The sequence below is a fragment of the Salmo trutta genome, chromosome 9, assembly GCF_901001165.1.
Source record: "Salmo trutta chromosome 9, fSalTru1.1, whole genome shotgun sequence".
Taxonomy (NCBI): domain Eukaryota; kingdom Metazoa; phylum Chordata; class Actinopteri; order Salmoniformes; family Salmonidae; genus Salmo; species Salmo trutta.
In genome coordinates this window covers 4512909-4532289 of record NC_042965.1, presented here as the reverse complement: position 1 = coordinate 4532289, position 19381 = coordinate 4512909, and the positions used below count along the sequence as shown (strand labels likewise).

Genomic DNA, 19381 nt, shown 5'->3' with positions numbered 1-19381 from the left:
CAATTGGGTTAACAGTAGCAGAGCTAACAGTGGAATTAAACTTTATGGTCACAAGGTTATCACTGACAATACCCCTGGGAATATGGTTATCTGTGGCAGTACGATGATAACACTGTGAAATAGTGGGAATGGGATGAGGTATCTGAGCAGTGGTTGGGCTGTTTTGGAGTCAATGTCTCAACACGGCCTTGAAATGCGAGGACAGGGTCCAGGCACCAACATGATTTGGATGGATGGTCTCCGTCTTCCCTGTAGAGCATCTTTTATTTCCAAAATGCGTCCAAGTTATCTACAAAAGTATGTTAGCCTACTGCAGTTCTGTTGGCATAACTTTTGTAGATAACAGGGCCTGGAGTGTGAGTCACATGACATGAGTCTTGAGGCCAGACGGTGTTTGTCTATGTGACCTGACCTGCCTTGCCCTGGTTAGCGCCCCCCCTGCTCACAAACATAAACACAACTCACTATAACAACCGAGAGGAGAGGACAGGCTGCCTTAGACCGGGGGGAGGTAGGGAGGGAAAGAAAGAGAGAGGGGGAGAGAGAGACATCTGTATACCCCTACAGCGCGATAAAAGAGATTCAACTCTGAATAGGACAACATGCATGACATTACATTACAGATATATTACTAGATTCAGTAAGAAATACACAAGGAGGCATATCGAAAGCAATATTTAGTCATTATGCACCATCTTGAGCACCTTGCTTTTTCCCAAAACAAAGCACCCTTATCTCGTCAGTTTCACCCAAATCTCTTTTGCGCAGAAGAAATCTCCCTTCTGTCTCTATGGACAGGTAATACTAACCCTCATCTTTCCTCCGTGTTGTTGTCTTGTGTCCAGGGACAAGTGATCCGTATGTGAAGTTTAAGATCGGTGGGAAGGAGGTGTTCAGGAGCAAGACTATCAATAAGAACCTGAACCCAGTGTGGGAAGAGAAAGTCAGCCTACTGGTGGACAGCCTCCGAGAACCCCTCTATGTCAAGGTAGGAGGACTCAGAGCTACTACATTGTTTTGGGATATTAACACATGTGGTTTCAAGCATTAGTACTATCTTTATCTACTTTGTCTAACCATTGCCTCCGTCTGAAATATGTAATTGTGACGTTTGGGAAGGTGCGATGTGGTTATTAGAATACAGCACTAATTTCAGTGGACTTATGCCATGTAATGTGAAAATGAAATAAATATAAATAAAATGAATGCATATACAGTTGAAGTCGGAAGTTTACATACACCTTAGCAAAATACATTTAAACTCAGTTTTTCACAATTCATGACATCGCCACTTTACTTTAAGAATGTGAAATGTCAGAACAATAGTAGAGAGAATTATTTATTTCAGCTTTTATATCTTTCATCACATTCCCAGTGGGTCAGAAGTTTACATACACTCAATTAGTATTTGGTAGCATTGCCTTTAAACAGTTTAATTTGGGTAAAATATTTTGGGTAGCCTTCCACAAGCTTCCCACAATAAGTTGGATGAATTTTGGCCCATTCCTCCTGACAGAGCTGTTGTAACTGAGTCAGGTTTGTAGGCCTCCTTGCTTGCACAAGCTTTTTCAGTTCTGCCCACACATTTTCTATAGGATTGAGGTCAGGGCTTTGTGATGGCCACTCCAATACCTTGACTTTGTTGTCCTTAAGCCATTTTGCCACAACTTTTGAAGTATGCTTGGGGTCATTGTCCATTTGGAGGACCCATTTGCAAGCAAGCTTTAACTTCCTGACTGATGTCTTGAGATGTTGCTTCAATATATCCACATAATTTTCCATCCTCATGGTGCCATCTATTTTGTGAAGTGCACCAGTCCCTCCTGCAGCAAAGCACCCCCACAACATGATGCTGCCACCCCTGTGCTTCACGGTTAGGATGGTGTTCTTCCTCCAAACATAACGATGGTCATTATGGCCAAACAGCTCTATTTTTGTTTCATCAGACCAGAGGACATTTCTCCAAAAAGTACGATCTTTGTCCACATGTGCAGTTGCAAACCGTAGTCTGGCTTTTTTATGTCAGTTTTGGAGCAGTGGCTTCTTTCTTGCTGAGCTGTCTTTCAGGTTATTTCGATATAGGACTCGTTTTACTGTGGATATAGATACTTTTGTAACCGTTTCCTCCAGCATCTTCACAAGGTCCTTTGCTGTTGTTCTGGGATTGATTTGCACTTTTCGCACCAAAGTACGTTCATCTCTAGGAGACAGAACGCGTCTCCTTCCTGAGCGGTATGACGGCTGCGTGGTCCTATGGTGTTTATACTTGCGTACTATTGTCTGTGCAGATGAACATGGTACCTTCAGGCATTTGGAAATTTATCCTAAGGATGAACCAGACTTGTGGAGGTCTACCATTTTTTTCTGAGGTCTTGGCTGATTTCTTTTTATTTTCCCATGATGTCAAGCAAAGAGGCACTGAGTTTGAAGGTAGGCCTTGAAATACATCCACAGGTACACCTCCAATTGACTCAAATGATGTCAATTAGCCTATCAGAAGCTTCTAAAGCCATGACATGATTTTCTGTAATTTTCCAAGCTGTTTAAAGGCACAGTCAACTTAAAGGCACATGTAAACTTCTGACCCACTGGAATTGTGATACAGTGAATTATAAGTGAAATAATCTGTCTGTAAACAATTGTTGGAAAAATTACTTGTGTCGATTACAAAGTAATGTTACTTGTGTCAATTACAAAGTAATGTCCTAACCGACTTGCCCAAAACTATAGTTTGTTAACAAGAAATTTGTGAAGTGGTTCAAAAACGAGTTTTAATGACTCCAATATAAGTGTATGTTAACTTCCGACTTCAACTGTACAACAGTGCAGTACACCTGAGCAGAGTACAGTACCAGAAAACCTGGTTGTAATATTCTTGGAATCAGGAGGGAATAAGCCCCAAATCCCAGGTCATCTGACAGCGTTTCTGGAAGACCTGGGAATATTGGGAAAGTGACCAGATTTTTGCAACCCTATAGAATACAGTATGTGGTCTCTCTGGTGACAGTGTGTTGTGTCCTGCAGGTGTTTGACTATGACTTTGGCCTTCAGGATGACTTCATGGGTTCTGCCTACCTCTACCTGGAGTCTCTGGAACACCAGAGGTCTGGACAGACAGGGGAAACACTCAACTTTACACCTCTCTTTCGTCTCTCGCTATTTCTTTCTCTGTCTCTCTCTGTTGCACTTTCTCTCTTTTTTGATTGCACTCTCTCGCGCTCTCTCTCTTTCGTGCTCACTCTCATGCTCTCGCTCTTTCCTTCACCCATCCTCCTCTTCTTTCTTCTTGTCCTTCCCTTCATCCCTCTCCATATCATCCCTCTCTTTCTCCATCTCCCATCTCCTTCTGCTTCTCTTCCTTCCTTTTCTTCTCCCTCTCATTTTCCTCCTTTTTTTCCTGCAACATAATGAACTGTCTCACACAGAAGCATATTTTCTGTCTGTCTGTCTGTCTGTCTGTCTGTCTGTCTGTCTGTCTGTCTGTCTGTCTGTCTGTCTGTCTGTCTGTCTGTCTGACTGTCTGTCTGTCTGTCTCTCTCTCTATTGTTCTCCAATACATTCTGTCTCGGTGTCTCTCAGCCATGTCATGAGTTGTTTTTTTTCTTGTCACTCACCATTGTTGTCCTTGTTTGCTTATCTCTCTCTTAAGCCCACAAATCACCTATTTGTCCCCATTTTCCTTGACACTTGGTTCAATAGAACTTATTCAATGCACCACTGCCCTCTAGTGTACTTCCATGGAAATGCAAATTACTTGTATTTACATGACACACAGGTTTGCTAGGGAGTGTGTGTGTGCATGTGTGTGTGCATGTGCGTGCGGGTCACCATGTCCTCCCTCTGCCACTTCAGGAACCTGGATGTGACCCTTGACCTTGAGGACCCCCAGTACCCCGACCATGACCTGGGAACTCTAGACCTGGCAGTCACACTGTCGCCCAAAGAGGGAGACTTCAGGGAAGCTGTAAGTCCACCATTTTTTTGTCTTTCTTTCTCTCTCTCTCTCTCTCTCTCTCTCTCTCTCTCTCTCTCTCGCTCTCTCTCTCATCATCAAACTAATCATGTATATATCATATCTGAATGTGCCAGGATTTGGATGAAAAGGAAAAACGTCTGTTTCCACATCAGTATCTTAGGACAGTCTAAGGGCTCAATAAAGCCTGGTTGGACATACTGCTCATTCCAGACCAGGCCCTAATCCCCGGGGCTCCAAAGAGGATGAGACGGCGCAAGAGAGGCAAACTAGCTGTCTCCTTGACAAGACTACGATGGCGAGTAAATAAACCGTCTCTACCCCCTTCTATTGGCGAACGTATAATCACAAGAGAACAATCTGGACGAGTTCCGTTTGAGACTATCATATCAACGGGACCTGAAGATCTGGAATATCATATATTTCTCGGAGTCGTGGCTGAACAAGGACATGGGTAATAAACAGTACCAGTCAACAGTTTGGACACACGTACTCATTCAAGGGTTTCTCTTTATTTTTAGAATAATAGTGAAGACATCAAAACTATGAAATATATATCTGAGATTCTTCAAAGTAGCCACCCGTTGCCTTGATGACAGCTTTGCACACTCTTGGCATTCTCTCAACCAGCTTCATGAGGAATGCTTTTCCAACAGTCTTGAAGGAGTTCCACATATGCTGAGCACTTGTTGGCTGCTTTTTCTTCACTTTGCTGTCCAACTCATCCCAAACCATCTCAATTGGGTTGAGGTCGGGTGATTGAAGAGGCCAGGTCATCTGATGCAGCACTACATCACTCTCCTTCGTGGTCAAATAGCCCTTACACAGCCTGGAGGAGTGTAGGATTATTGTCCTGTTGATAAACAATTGACTCTGGGTCTTCCTTTCCTGTGGCGGTCCTCATGAGAGCCAGTTTCATGATAGCACTTAATGGTTTTTGCGACTGCACTTAAAGAAACATTCAAGAGTTCTTGAAATTTTCCGCATTAACTGACCTTCATGTCTTAAAGTAATGATGGAATGTCGTTTCTTTTTGCTTATTTAAGCTGTTCTTGCCATAATATGGACTTGGTCTTTTACCAAATAGGGCTATCTTCTGTATACCACCCCTACCTTGTCACAACACAACTGATTGGCATTAAGAAGGAAATAAATTCCACAAATGACCTTTTAACAAGGCACACCTGTTACTTGAAATACATTCCAGGTGACTACCTCATGAAGCTGGTTGAGAGAATGCCAAGAGTGTGCAAAGCTGTCATCAAAGCAAAGGGTGGCTGCTTTGAAGAATCTCAAATAGAAAATATATTTTGAATTGTTTGACACTTTCAACATGATTCCATATGGGTTATTTCATAAGTATGATGTCTTCACTATTATTCTACAATTAAAAAAATAATTAAAATAAAGAAAATCCCTGGAATGAGTAGGTGTGTCCAAACTTTTGACTTGTACTGTACATCTAGCTGTTTTTTCTATGCATCGTCAAGACCGAAAGGCAGCTTCGGGTAAGGTTAAAGGGGAGGTGTGTGTCTCTTTGTTAACCACAGCTGGTGCACGAATGTAAAGGAAGTCTCTAGGTTTTGCTTGTCTGAGTTAGAATACCTCATGATAAGCTGCAGACCATACTATTTACCAAGAGAGTTTTCATAAATTTTTTTGGTAGATGTCTATTTACCTCCAAAAAAACAATACTGGCACAAGACCACTCTCAACGACCTGTATAGGACCATAAGCAAACAAGACCATTCACATCCAGAGGTGGCGCTCCTATTTGCCTGTGAATTTAATACAGAGAAACTGAAATCTGTCTTGCCTCATTTTTACCAGCATGTTACCTGTGCAACTAGAGGCGTAAAACTCTAGATCACCTTTACTCCACACACAGAAACACATGCAAAGCTCTCCCTCCATTTGGCAAATCTCACCATAACTCTATCCTCCTGATTCCTGCTTACCAGTAAAAACTCAAACAGGAAGTACCAGTGACACGCTCAATACGGAAGAGGTCCAATGAAGCGGATGCTAAGCTACATGACTGTTTTGCTAGCAAAGACTGGAATATTTTCCGGGATTCACCCAATAACATTGAGGAGTTTACCACGTCAGTCTCCGGCTTCATTAATAAGTGCTCCGATGTCATCGTCCCCACAGTGACCGTACGTACATATCCAAACACCATAGTGCCCTTCAAGCTCATCACTAAGTTCAGGACCTTGGGACTGAACACCTTCTGCAACTGGATCCTGAACTTCCTGAGGTGCCGCCCCAGGTGGTGAAGGTAGGCAGCAACATATCCGCCACACTGGACCATTAACATGGGGGCCCCACAGGGGTGAGTGCTTAGTCTCTTCCTTGTACTCTCTGTTCACCCACGACAGCGTGGCCGTTCACGACTCAAACACCATCATTCATTTTGCTGACGACACGACAGTGGTTGGCCTGATCACTGACGACGATGAGACAGTATATAGGGAGGAGGTCAGTGACCTGGCAGTGTGGTGCTAGGATAACAACCTCTCCCTCAACGTCAGCAAGAGAAAGGATCTGATCGTGGACTACAGGAAATGTCCACATTGATCGGGCTGTAGTGGAGTGGGTCGACAGCTTCAAGTTCCTCGGTCCAGTATGAAGGAAGTTAGAGGTAGTTTCTCAAGCCAATGCTAACTAGCGTTAGCGCAATGGCTGGAAGTCTATGGGTATCTGCTAGCATGCTAGAACATACCATAGACTTCTAGCCATTGCGCTAACGCTAGTTAGCATTGGCTTGAGAAACTACATAAAAATGGTAAAATCCCGCAGTATCCCTTTCATTCTCACTTCATTTGGCTCAGAGGAAATGTCTCCCCAGCCAATGGCATGGCTCCATAATACATCACCGAGCCAATGATAGATAGTCTCTATGAGCTGCTGAACTGTATACAATCCATCTTTCAACTGGTGGAAATGAATTTGCAGTATAGTAGACCTACTGGAGAAAAAAGATTTGAGCACACACGCACAACAAACAATTTGCTTTTAGAAGAAAAAAAAACTGTTCCATTTTCAAAGAGTGTTGGGTAATATTGCTCCTAATGATGTGCATCCTTCCCTCTGTGGACGTGCTCAATGTTTCAGAGTCGTATTTATTTCTGTTCAATTATTTGTTTGGTTAATTGGACCCCTGCATGTTTGATAAAGAACAAGAGGAGAGTCTTGGGGGAAATGTTTTATTCTGTTTGGTCTGATGTCTTAATTTTGCTCCTTACTTGGTTTGATAATTCACAGAATCCACATTTGACACAACAAAAAACTGTATTTGGGTTAAGCATCCTTTCGGATCCCTCAAACTGTGAAAAGGAGCACAAGGTCACAGCAACACTACACAGTATGGATGTTGTCCTCTATCGCCACCTACTGGGCAAAATGAAATCTTGAATTCAAGGCCATGACAAACTAGAATCAAAACTAGACAGACGATTCACATTCATATGTTCACATTTCATAAATACCGTACTACATGGTAATCAGAAACTGGAAAATAACCTTAACATAATGACTACTAATCTCTAAGAAACTAATGCCCAGATACACACACACACACACAGATGCTTTCGCCATCACTGGTTAATCCTGGAGTGTGTTGGCCGGTCCCAAAACACTTCCTAACCATCCATTTGGCCCTAACAACCCTTCAATGTTTGCAAATCTGTAAGGTGGAAGCAACATGGTTGAAGGACCTCCTCTACACTGGTTACACCTACACATACCCTTGAGATCTGCAGGTATTGACGGGTTAGGGCCACGGGTAGGGTTAGAGAGTCATGCGGGACTGTATTTGTGTGTTTTCTGCCAGTGTGTGTGTGCTAGCACACATATATACCTGTCCCCTGTGCTTGTGCAGCACAGTATATATGGGCCGTTGTGGGTGGCAGCGCTTCTTACTGTATGTGTTGCTTATTTTGGCTGCCTGTGACCGTCCTCCTCACCCTGCCTCCTCCTGGGCTGACCTCTGCCCTCTGATCCCCTGCAGCTCTAAGCTCTCCAGCGTCCTATAACTGCTTTGTCTCATTTACAGACCATGCTTTTGAGAAGGAGCTGGAAGCGATCCAATAAGGTAATACATGGCATGTTACCTCTAATACCAACTACCTACCTACTCTACCCACCCAAACCCCTCTGCTGTCCTGGGTTCAGGTGGAGACCCAGCCCCTCTCCCTGTCACCTTTATCAGTTCCCACTCCCTCATGTTTTATTTCCCTCAAGCTGCATTATAAAGACAGGTGAACTGAGAGCAGCGACGAGTAGCCGGTATACTGGATGTACAGTACATGCTTGTTGTTAGTCGGCAGGTAGCCTAGTGGTTAGGGGCGGCAGGTAGCCTAGGGGTTAGAGCGTTGGACTTGTAACCGAAAGGTTGCAAGATTGAATCCCCGAGCTGACAAGGTAAAAATCTGTCGTTCTGCTCCTGAACAAGGCAGTTAACCCACTGTTCCATGGCTGTCATTGTAAATAATAATTTTTTCTTAACTGACTTGCCTAGTTAAATAAAGGTAAAATAAATAAAAAGTCCAGATGGGGTCTTCTGTACTTTGACTGAATTTTGTGTCTCTTTATAGTGACCAGAAGCTAAAGAATCCATGTGAAAATGTAGCCATTGTAACATAGTAATCTCAAATTGTGATTTGGGCACCAGTCTTTAAGGTTACAGCCAAGAATCAATACTGAAACTTTAGTTGAATGTTTAGACTGTGATTTCATATTCTTTGTGCCTGAAATATAAAAATAGATACTATATTAATTATATATAATAACTAATCAGGGTTGTAAGTTGGAATTGTTAAGTTATGGAGTGTGGCACTTGAAAGCAGTTTGCCAAGACCCTACTGGAGCAAGTCCAGTGTTTTGCTAGTCTGGCTGATACAACCAGCAAGGAAGCACTGTGACTCACTGGTCTGGAAAAGAGGACGTTTGTTAGTGCAATATTCGCTCCGAAATGTAACATTGATTGGTTCCCTCAAATGATTTTTTTTCTTCCCGTGGGGGTAGAGAGCTGTTCGGATTTGAAAATCCAACAGTTGTAATGGAAGGAACAACATTAAAACAGCCTTTCCAGCAGAGGAGGCTGGTGGGAGGTGCTATAGGAGGAGGGGCTCATTGTAATGGCCAGAATGGAATAAATGGAATGGTATCAAACACATCAAACATATAGAAACCACATGTTTGACTCCGTTCCATTAATTCCATTCCAGCCATTACAATGAGCCTGTCTTCCTATAGCTCCTCCCACTAGCCTCCACAGGACTTTGAGTTTGGTATTAGCCAGACTAGTGTATTGCAGCTGATGGGTGAGAAAATAAAGTGACTCTTTCTTCCCTGTCATCTCTATACCTCTCACATTGTTAAGGGGCCTATGTGACTGAGGCAGCAGTTTAGTCTCTTTACAGAGTCTCGCCAGGCTCAACTTCAGGGCCAAACTAAAGCCAAGAAATGTCTGGCCCTTAATGGTCTTAGTTTGAAGATTGTAGATAGTCCTGAGAAACAAAGTATACATGTTTCTTTAGTAAAAAGGGAAAAGAGGAGGTTCAGAGAAGGAACTTGTGATGAGAGAGAGTGAGAGAGCACCTTTTGGATGGATGGATAGATAGTTTTAGAGGTGTGTCTTTGTGTGTTGGAGGTTTACTTGCTGTCAAGCTAGATCTCCCAGGTCTGAGACGAGACCCTTTTACCTCATGAGGACATCCACCCTGTGAATATCCTTTTGATTTCCCATCATGCCTAGCAGATTGACCCTTAACCTATGTTCCTCATCTTTGCTTTCTTTTATTTCCTTACTACAGAAGGAATGCTGGTCCAGGGGCTGCTTCTCCCTTACATTGGCCTATGCATGTGGCACGTGTCTGTATCTGTAGCCAATGGCTATTCATGTTCTGTATCCTGTTTGTCACCTTGATTCCCTCTGCACCATAGAAGCCCTCAGGAGTTCAAAACCAGTAGGCTTATGTCTCTGTCTCATTTGAAACCAAACCCATGGATGGACCCTTGATGACAAACAACTTCCCACATTTGTCTATGTTTCTGAGAGCAGCATTCTTGATCTGAAGGCGTGTAGTCGAGTACAGTTGAGTACAGTTGAGTAAAAGTTTGATTGAGTTTATATTGAGAGACAGTAACATAGTTTGTCTCTGGTTGGAGTGGTGCGGACATTCTGCTGTAGTGCTTCCCCCAAACCAACCCTTTGAAGCTCCAAACTGGGCCATCCCGCCTGTGACTCGGGAATTATCTCCAGTGCTAACTAACTGCTGCACTTCCCCACCAAGCCCTACTTCTCCTGTGTGTCTGCCTCCCTCCCTCCCGCCACACTTATTTATACACTCTCTTCTCTTTAATCAAGCCAGTATAGTGCTGGACTCAATACATGCAAACAATGCAAGAACCACTGGCATAATTATAACACTAAAATAGTTTAAATCAGCTTCCCTTCAAGTCCAGAAAAGCCAGCTCATGCCTCTATGTTATCGCATAAGTTGAAGAGTTCAATCACACAGGGCTTTCGTTTTAGCCTATATCAGCTCCTAAATTGATTGTTATTTTCAATAAGGGATTTCAACCCAACACTTACCCTCATATTTTATTTTCTCTGCTCTACTTTGGGCGTGGAGTGTTGAATCTGTTAATTCCTAATCCAAATCGGCCATGGGTTTTTACATAATGAGCGATATGTAGCAACAATACAATTACGCGGCCTCCCAATTAGGCTTTTCACCGGAAGAGGCGTTAGCTAGCATAGAGCGGCACCCTTCACCATTAGCATGACAACATAGTGTAGTAGGTTACCTGGACTTACTGTACAGTCGTGCGAGTATGGGTGGTTGTATCACACAGAGCCCAGCTCTCATTGTTTCATGTCTGGAGAATGGAAATGAATAGGCCTCGTCTCCACATCAAAGCGCTACTGCTTGTGCGCCAGGGTTTGTTCACAGTTTAATGAAATTCACTCCAAACAAAAGATATGCTAATGAGGCCCCTCCAAATGAGGCAGGGAGACAGTGAGATAACTCATAGAGATGTGTTTGTTTGACAAATAAGTACCGACAGGCTTTATTTTTGTGTTTTTTTTTTCTCCCCGCACAAGCAAGCAATAGATGTGTGACTCCTGCCGAGGTTAAATTAGCCTGTAAGCGATTAGGAAACGGTTCGAAAATGGGTTTTAAACTGAGGTGGGAGGAGCATCAATCAGAATTCATGCTGTCAGTGGTACAGCTCAATGGGTTTTATTAAATTCTACTGCTGTCACTCAAAGACTCATAGACCAGGGCCAGTGTTCATAAAGCGTCTCAGAGTAAGAGTGCTGATCTATAATTAGCCCCCCACCCCTGTCCATAGTCTTATTCTTTATGATCTAAAAAGCTAAACTGATCCTAGATCAGCACTCCTACTGTGAGACACTTTATCAATACAGGTCCAGGTAAAAACACAGATGTCCATTGTTAGGTTGTGACTGTAAGCCTGTAGAGTGGACAGTAGAAGCGTCAGGGGTGGGATCTGAACCCAGATCAGGTACATATTACAATGTATAGGAGTGATCCACAGCATAATGGGCAAGCTCTGAACCAGAAGTTGACTCCAATGTTTCTGTGTTGGACTGTGTGTTTAGTCCTTTGCCTCCATCTCTTTGTATGGTCTTCATATCTGTCATATGTATTGCTGTGTGTCTACAGATAGAATACTGTGATTGACTGTCTGTTTCTGTTTGCTTGTGTGTGTGTGTGTGTGTGTGTGTGTGTGTGTATGTGTGTGTGTGTGTGTGTGTGTGTGTGTGTGTGTGGGGGGGGTGTGTGTGTGGGGGTGTGTGTGTGGGTGTACGCAGCAGCTGCATTCAAGTATGCGGTTGTCAGATGTCCACAGGAAAGCTCAGCTGTGGAGAGGTATAGTGAGCATCAGTCTGATTGAGGCTCGCGACCTCCAGCCTATGGATGCCAACGGCTTCAGTGACCCCTACGTCAAATTCAGACTGGGCCATCAGAAATACAAGAGCAAGGTACCTACACCAGCCCTCACGTACTGGACCTTCCAACCCATTTCCTAGCCAATTGTTAGCTACTTTAGCATTGCAATACATGACCAAACGTATGTGGACACCTACTCGTCGAACATCTCATTCCAAAATCATGGGCATTAATATGGAGTTGATCCCCCTTTGCTGCTATAACAGCCTCCACTCTTCTGGGAAGGTTTTCCACTAGATGTTGGAACATTTCTGCGGGGACTTGCTTCCATTCAGCCACAAGAGCATTAGTGAGGTCGAGCACTGATGTTGGGCGATTAGGCCTGGCTCGCAGTGGGCGTTCCAATTCATCCCAAAGGTGTTTGATGGGGTTGAGGTCAGGGCTCAGTGCAGGCCAGTCAAGTTCTTCCACACTGATCTCGACAAACCATTTCTGTATGGATCTCGCTTTGTGCACGGGGGAATTGTCATGCTGAAACAGGAAAGGGCCTTCCCCAAATTGTTGCCACAAAGTTGGAAGCACAGAATCATCTAGAATGTCATTGTATGCTGTAGCATTAACATTTCCCTTCACTAGATCTAAGGGGCCTAGCCCGAACCATGAAAAATAGCCCCAGACCATTATTCCTCCTCTACCAAACTTTACAGTTGGCACTGTGCATTGGGGCAGGTAGCGTTCTCCTGGCATCTGCCAAACCCAGATTCGTCCATCAGACTGCCAGATGGTGAAGCGTGATTCATCACTCCAGGAAACCCATTTCATTAAGCTCCTGACGAACAGTTATTGTGCTGACGTTGCTTCCAGAGGCAGTTTGGAACTCGGTAGTAAGTGTTGCAACCGAGCACAGACCATTTTTACACGCTACGCAAACACAGTACATCCTGGGAAATAAATATGCAAATAAGGCTTTACACCCTACAGTGTTAAAACAACACCCAAAACAAGTTACTGTAATACCACGTGTTAATTCCCTGTGTTCATTTCACGTCAGAATTTGCAACACCCGTGGTGTTAGGGACCCAACACTCTTGGTTGTGTTAGTTTATTAACACTATTTGTGATGGTCACATATCATTTCTAAGAAAGTGTTACATTTAACACTGTGGGTGTATAAAATTCCGATTGCAAATTTGCTGCGCACATATCCCCCTTTTTGTGTGCTCCACTCGGCAGACGATACCCAAGACTTTGAACCCCCAGTGGAGAGAGCAGTTTGACTTCCATCTGTATGAGGAGCAGGGGGGCTTCATCGACATCACCGTCTGGGACAAAGACGCAGGCAAGAAGGACGACTTCATGGGCAGGTGGGCCTCTCCCATGCACACACACACTCACACACAAGCACACACGCATTGACACACACTTTCTTTTGTTTATTTTTCAACAACGCCAAGTCTCCCTCCTGTCTTTGTTAGAATGCTCTAAGGGTCTGCCGTGTGTGTGTGTGTGTTTGTGTGTATTTGATGTGAGATTCCCTCTTGGGCCGAGGGTGACACTGCTTTTGAGTTCACTAAACCGTTAGCCCGACTCACGTTCGCTACATGTGCGTGTGTGCGTGAATGTGTGTTTGACAAGTCCCCACTAAGACGAGGCTAATAGCTAGGAGAGGAGATTGGAGGAGCTCGTTTTGCATTTCTCCATACCTCTTCTTGGAGAGCTAGTGTCCACTGGTCCTTGCTTGTAATTGACTATTTCCCCCTCCTTAAATACCCATCTGGTTGAGTCATGTTCCAGGCCCACTGATGTCCACGTCACCCCTCTGTCCAAGACCTACTGACAGATTCATTAACACACGCACACACACACATTGAGCACCGGTGTGCCTGCCTGCTTCCCATTGCACCACTGACTCACTGGAAAACTAAAAGAATCTCCCCTGTCTCAGCCTCTCTCTCAACCTCTCTCTCTCTCTCTCTCTCTCTCTCTCTCTCGCGCTCTCTCTCTCTCTCTCTCTCTGAATCTCTCTCTCTCTCTCTCTCTCTCTCTCTCTCTCTCTCTCTCTGAATCTCTCTCTCTCTGTCTCTGTCTCGCTCGGTCTCTCTCTCTCTCTCTCTCTCTGTCTCTCTCTCTCTGTCTCTCTCTCTCTGAATCTCTCTCTGTCTCTGTCTCGCTCGGTCTCTCTCTCTCTCTCTCTCTCTCTCTGAATCTCTCTCTCCTTCTGTCTCTGTCTCGCTCGGTCTCTCTCTCTCTCTCTCTCTGAATCTCTCTCTCTCTGTCTCTGTCTCGCTCGCTCGGTCTCTCTCTCTCTCTCTCTCTCTCTCTCTGAATCTCTCTCTCTCTGTCGCTGTCTCTGTCTCGCTCGGTCTCTCTCTCTCTCTCTCTCTCTCTGAATCTCTCTCTCTCTCTGTCTCTGTCTCGCTCGCTCGGTCTCTCTCTCTCTCTCTCTCTCTCTCTCTCTCTCTCTCTGAATCTCTCTGTCTCTGTCTCGCTCGGTCTCTCTCTCTCTCTCTCTCTCTCTCTCTCTCTCTCTCTCTCAATCTCTCTCTCTCTCTGTCTCTGTCTCGCTTGGTCTCTCTCTCTCTCTCTCTCTCTGAATCTCTCTCTCTGTCTCGCTCGGTCTCTTTCTCTCTCTCTCTCTCTCTCTCTCTCTCTCTCTCTCTGAATCTCTCTCTCTCTCTCTGTCTCTGTCTCGCTCGCTCGCTCGGTCTCTCTCTCTCTCTCTCTCTCTCTCTCTGAATCTCTCTCTCTCTGTCTCTGTCTCGCTCGGTCTCTCTCTCTCTCTCTCTCTCTCTCTCTCTGAATATCTCTCTCTCTCTCTCTGTCTCTGTCTCGCTCGGTCTCTCTCTCTCTCTCTCTCTCTCTCTCTCTCTCTCTCCCTGTCTCTTGGTGAATTGGACTGAACAAAGCAACCCTGTGCCATAACCATGCAACATATTTACAAATGACTGGCGGACTACAGTAAAAGCACAGTGATTATTGGGACCTGTCGACTGACTGAAGGAAATACGTTATTTTTTTCTCTCTTCTTTTCTACCTCACTCTTTCTCTTTCGCACTTTCTCCTGCTTTCACCCACTTGTCTCACTCTTTCTCACTATCATCCCCCCATTCCTCTCAGTGTTAGAGTCTATATACCTGTATATCTGTAATTAAAACGTGTGTGTGTGTGTTTCAGGTGTTCGATAGACCTGTCGCCGCTGAGTAAAGAGCACACTCATAAATTGGACGTACCGCTGGAGGAGGGCGAGGGCATGCTGGTGCTGCTGGTCACACTCACGGGGGCTGCAGCAGTGTCCATCTCGGACCTGTCGGTCAATATTCTGGATGACCCACACGAGAGACACCAGATACTACAGAGATATGTGAGTTTGTGTGTGTGCATGTGTCAGTAGGTGACCTTAATGGTAGAGGCCTAAGTGACAAGACACAGGCTCTAGGTCTCTCCTGCTCCCTCGTGTGAAGACATCAAGCAACAACACTTTGTCACAACTTGTTTTCATTGGATCACATTTCCAACCAGGGCGTCATTTTGATGCACCTATCCAGTGTATGTAACAATAAAAACACATTTCGATACACCTATTTATTTTATTATTTAACCTTTATTTAACTAGGCAAGTCAGTTAATGAACAAATTCTTATTTACAATAACGGCCTAGGAACAGTGGGTTAACTGCCTTGTTCAGGGGCAGAACGACATTTTTTTTTTACGTTGTCAGCTCGGGGATTTGATCTACGCTCTAACCAGTAGGGTACCTGCCACCCCTAGTGTATGTGACAATAAAAACACATGTTGATGCACCTATTCCGTGTATGTAACAATAGAAACACATTTTGATACACCTATCCACTGTATGTAACAATAAAAACACATTTATATACATCTATTCAGTGTATGTAACAATAAAACATATTTTGATACATCTATTCAGTGTATGTAACAATAGAAACACATTTTGATACACCAATTCAGTGTAGGGAACAATAAAAACACTTCTGTAGCTTTTTTTGCACCCTGGCTTTGCAACAAGATTTCAGTTTGACTCTTGTAAAGATGAGTGGCCACCACTGGGATTGAACACGCAACCTCTGGAGCTGGAGCTCACGGCTGACGCCCATCCGCCATCTCCATCCATAACACCCTAGCAAGCTGCAAAGCCTACTTAATGGGAATGGTGCTCACCGTTGCCCCTAGTGGCTGCTTTTGAAGGCATCCCCCGACGTCCCGGCGACCTGAACGAATGTCAAATATGGCCTTGGATCTCGAGTGACCTGGCTGGGCTTTGACCTGGTAACTCCCGCTGAAAGAGGGGAGGGGACCGTAGATGAGAGGATGGGGTACAGAGAAGAGAAAGAAAAGAGGGGGTTGAGAGGTTAAGAGAGAAGACGGACTCTGACAGGTTCTATTGAAACTGAAGCTGCCGTGAATCCCTCCCCTCGCTCCAATGGTGTGTGTTTTTACACCATAATGTGAGTGGGTGTGAATATTATTATTTCTGAATATTTAAAAGGATCTGTGGTGTCTGCTAGTGTGTTACTGTTTGTATGCCTGTGTGTGCGCGTCTGTGTGTGTGCGCGCGTCTGTGTGTGTGTGCCTGTTAGCTGAAAAAGGCTTGGTGTCTCTCTGAGGAGTCCTAGCACAATACACTCCACCTGTCCCTTTGTTTTAGCGCTGTTAACCCTTCACTTGCTGTCACTCTCAGCCATCGGCCCAACACAAAGGCACGCACGCACACACACGCTCTCGCGCGCGCGCACACACACACACACACACACACACACAACCTGGGCACTGCAGCTCACGCATTGACAGCCCTGACAGGGGACACTCGTCACATATCAACAGTATGTTGTCTGATGACAGTTGCTTAACACGCTGATAATGCAGATTGAGGCCTGGAGGAGTCTCAGCATACGTCCCAGCGCTGTGCCGTGCTCCTTCATTAAGACAGGAAATGCTCATTCCTCTATCACGCTGTGTGTGTGTGTGTGTGTGTTTTGTTTCTCTGCAGTTGCACCATATTCGAGCAACCTACTTCATTTGTTTGTATGTGGGAATTTGATTCTGTGTGTGTGTGTGTGTGTGTTTGTGTGTAAACTGTGCTCTAATTTAAGTTTAGAGTCCTGCTGGGTTGTGTGTTTGATCTGGGTGAGCTCCAGTGGAGAGCGCTCCACAGGCCAACCACGGACGCGTGACCTACATACCACGCTAGCACCTCATTGGCTGGCCACGAGAGCACTCCCCACGCTGTAGTGGCGTCCCATGCTCAGAGGGGGGAGCTCTAGGACCGAGACAGGCGGCGGACGCGACTCTCTTCCTAAACACACTTAGAGCAAGGCGGGGAGGGGAATGTGTGTGTAAGTGGGTGTGGGTGTGTAATAGGGAGCGAGAGGTAAGGGGTGAGGGTTGCGCTGGAAGGGGTAGGCGTGCAAAATGAAAAGAAAAAGCTATTTCACCTTTCACAACTGCCGCCCCCCTTTTTCTGTTCTGTAAAGGAGAGACATTTCCCCCCCATCTTCTCTCTCCTTCGTTTTCTCGCTCGCTCTTGGTCTCTCTGTGCAGGCTATGCTCTCTGTCTCCCACCAAAGACCCCGCTGGCCACACGACTAGCAGCAAGTGGAGGGATGGAGGGATGGGGGGTGAGTCGGTGGGGGACAGTGTGGTTTGGTTTGAAGAGGACTGCCGCCATTAGCGTATTCCTTTTCTCCTGACTGATGCCCTTTCAATGAGAGAATTTAATAAAGATGTACCTTATCAAGGCAGACCGATAACAGCAAGTGTCGCTACTAATGCTGTACAATACTCTCCAAAGCAGATTAGTCTGAATGTGTGTGTGTGTGCTCGCGAGCGTGCGTGCATGTGTGTGTGGGTCTCTGTGAGTCTCGGTGTGTATGTGCATGTGTTCATGAATATGTGTGTGCGTAAGGAGGTGTGTGTGAAGCATTGCTCAGGCGAATGTCTTCCCTGATATCATCAGTATGGAATCAGCTGTCTAGCAGACGGCCGTGCAAAGCACCCACTAGTGCTAATCACTGCAACCTCCCTAACACACCACGCTAACCTGCACCCTCACCCCCCCATCAACTAACCAATAAACGACTTGGGGAAGGGGGTTGTCGGTGGGGGTTACAAGTGCCATGCGTTGTCATCATCATAGCGCCTGGGCTTTGAAGCACATATGCTGGCTCCTTAAAAAGTATAGATGAGGTACAAACGCAATTAAATCCTTCCTCCATCCCCGGCTTCTCACCGCCGGCCCGGCCCGGCCCGACATCATTAACGCAGCACTGACATATCAGATGACTTTCAGCTTTCATCTGGCTGCTAGAGGAGAGGAGAGGAGAGGAGAGGAGAGGAGAGGAGAGGAGAGGAGAGGAGAGGAGAGGAGAGGAGAGGAGAGGAGAGGAGAGGAGAGGAGAGGAGAGGAGGGGCACAGGGCCGGGCTATTGAACCTCCCCACTCTCCGCCCCCACCGTCCATGTTAAGTCCCTGGTTTAATAGCATGTGGGAACAGGATGTAGACGTTAGCCCGTTAGCTCTCTGAGGTAAGCATGCATTGCAGGCGTTTCCCTCCCCTAATCTGCCGCCATTGAAGACAAGTGATAATGCACGCCTGAGAGTGGGCTCTGAAGATGTTGGGCTTCTCAAAGACCCTTTTCCCATCTTATATGTCTCTATTATACTCTGGGCCTAGGCTTTCATAACTGTTCGTCTGTTTGATGAACAGTGGATGGACATGGGTGGGCTTGTAGATGCTAGGTGTGGTATTTCCCCCATGTAATAGTTTTGGCTCTTATTGTGTCTATTGTGCCTGGTACTGACGAATGGACTGACAGACTGCTGTCTCTCTAGCTGTGAGTTATTCTACCATGATGAGAAACGTGGAGGGTTTACTGTAGGACGTTGTGTATGCAGTGCATGTGTTGGTTGCATTCAATTAATTGTATCTGTATCTTGATAGTTTATCTGTATGGCAATAGTGTATATGTACCTTGATAGTGCATATGTATCTTGATAGTGCATATGTATCTTGATAGTGTATCTGTATCTTGATAGTGTATAGGTATCTTGATAGTGTATATGTATATTGATAGATACAGATACACTATCAAGATACAGATACACTATCAACATAGATACACTATCACCATACAGATACACTATCAAGATACAGATACACTATCAAGATACAGATACACTATCACAATACAGATACATTATCAATATACATATACCCTAACCAATATACAGGTACACTATCAATACACATATACACTATCAAGATACAGATACACAATCAACATTCTGATACACTATCAACATACAAGTACACTATCAAGATACAGATACACTATCAATGTACATATACACTAGCAATTCAGATACACTATCAATATACACTATCAATATACATATACACTATCACCATACAGATACACTATCAAGATAGAGATACACTATCAATATACATATACCCTAT

At 44.9% G+C, this 19381-nt stretch overlaps 1 protein-coding gene across 8 annotated transcripts in view; it reads left to right on the top strand.

Annotated features, from left to right (window-relative positions):
• LOC115199754 (multiple C2 and transmembrane domain-containing protein 1) overlaps positions 1-19381 on the top strand; it is a 213760-nt gene that overhangs the window by 122357 nt on the left and 72022 nt on the right. For 5 of the 8 annotated variants that reach the window (XM_029762162.1, XM_029762161.1, XM_029762160.1 and 2 more), the window contains exons 3-9: positions 846-988; positions 3025-3104; positions 3853-3964; positions 8031-8069; positions 11823-11993; positions 13135-13265; positions 15076-15262. In XM_029762162.1, the coding sequence (XP_029618022.1) occupies positions 846-988; positions 3025-3104; positions 3853-3964; positions 8031-8069; positions 11823-11993; positions 13135-13265; positions 15076-15262 (863 nt within the window). The remainder of the gene's footprint in view (positions 1-845; positions 989-3024; positions 3105-3852; positions 3965-8030; positions 8070-11822; positions 11994-13134; positions 13266-15075; positions 15263-19381) is intronic. The other 3 variants (XM_029762157.1, XM_029762159.1, XM_029762158.1) reach the window with 3 other exon arrangements.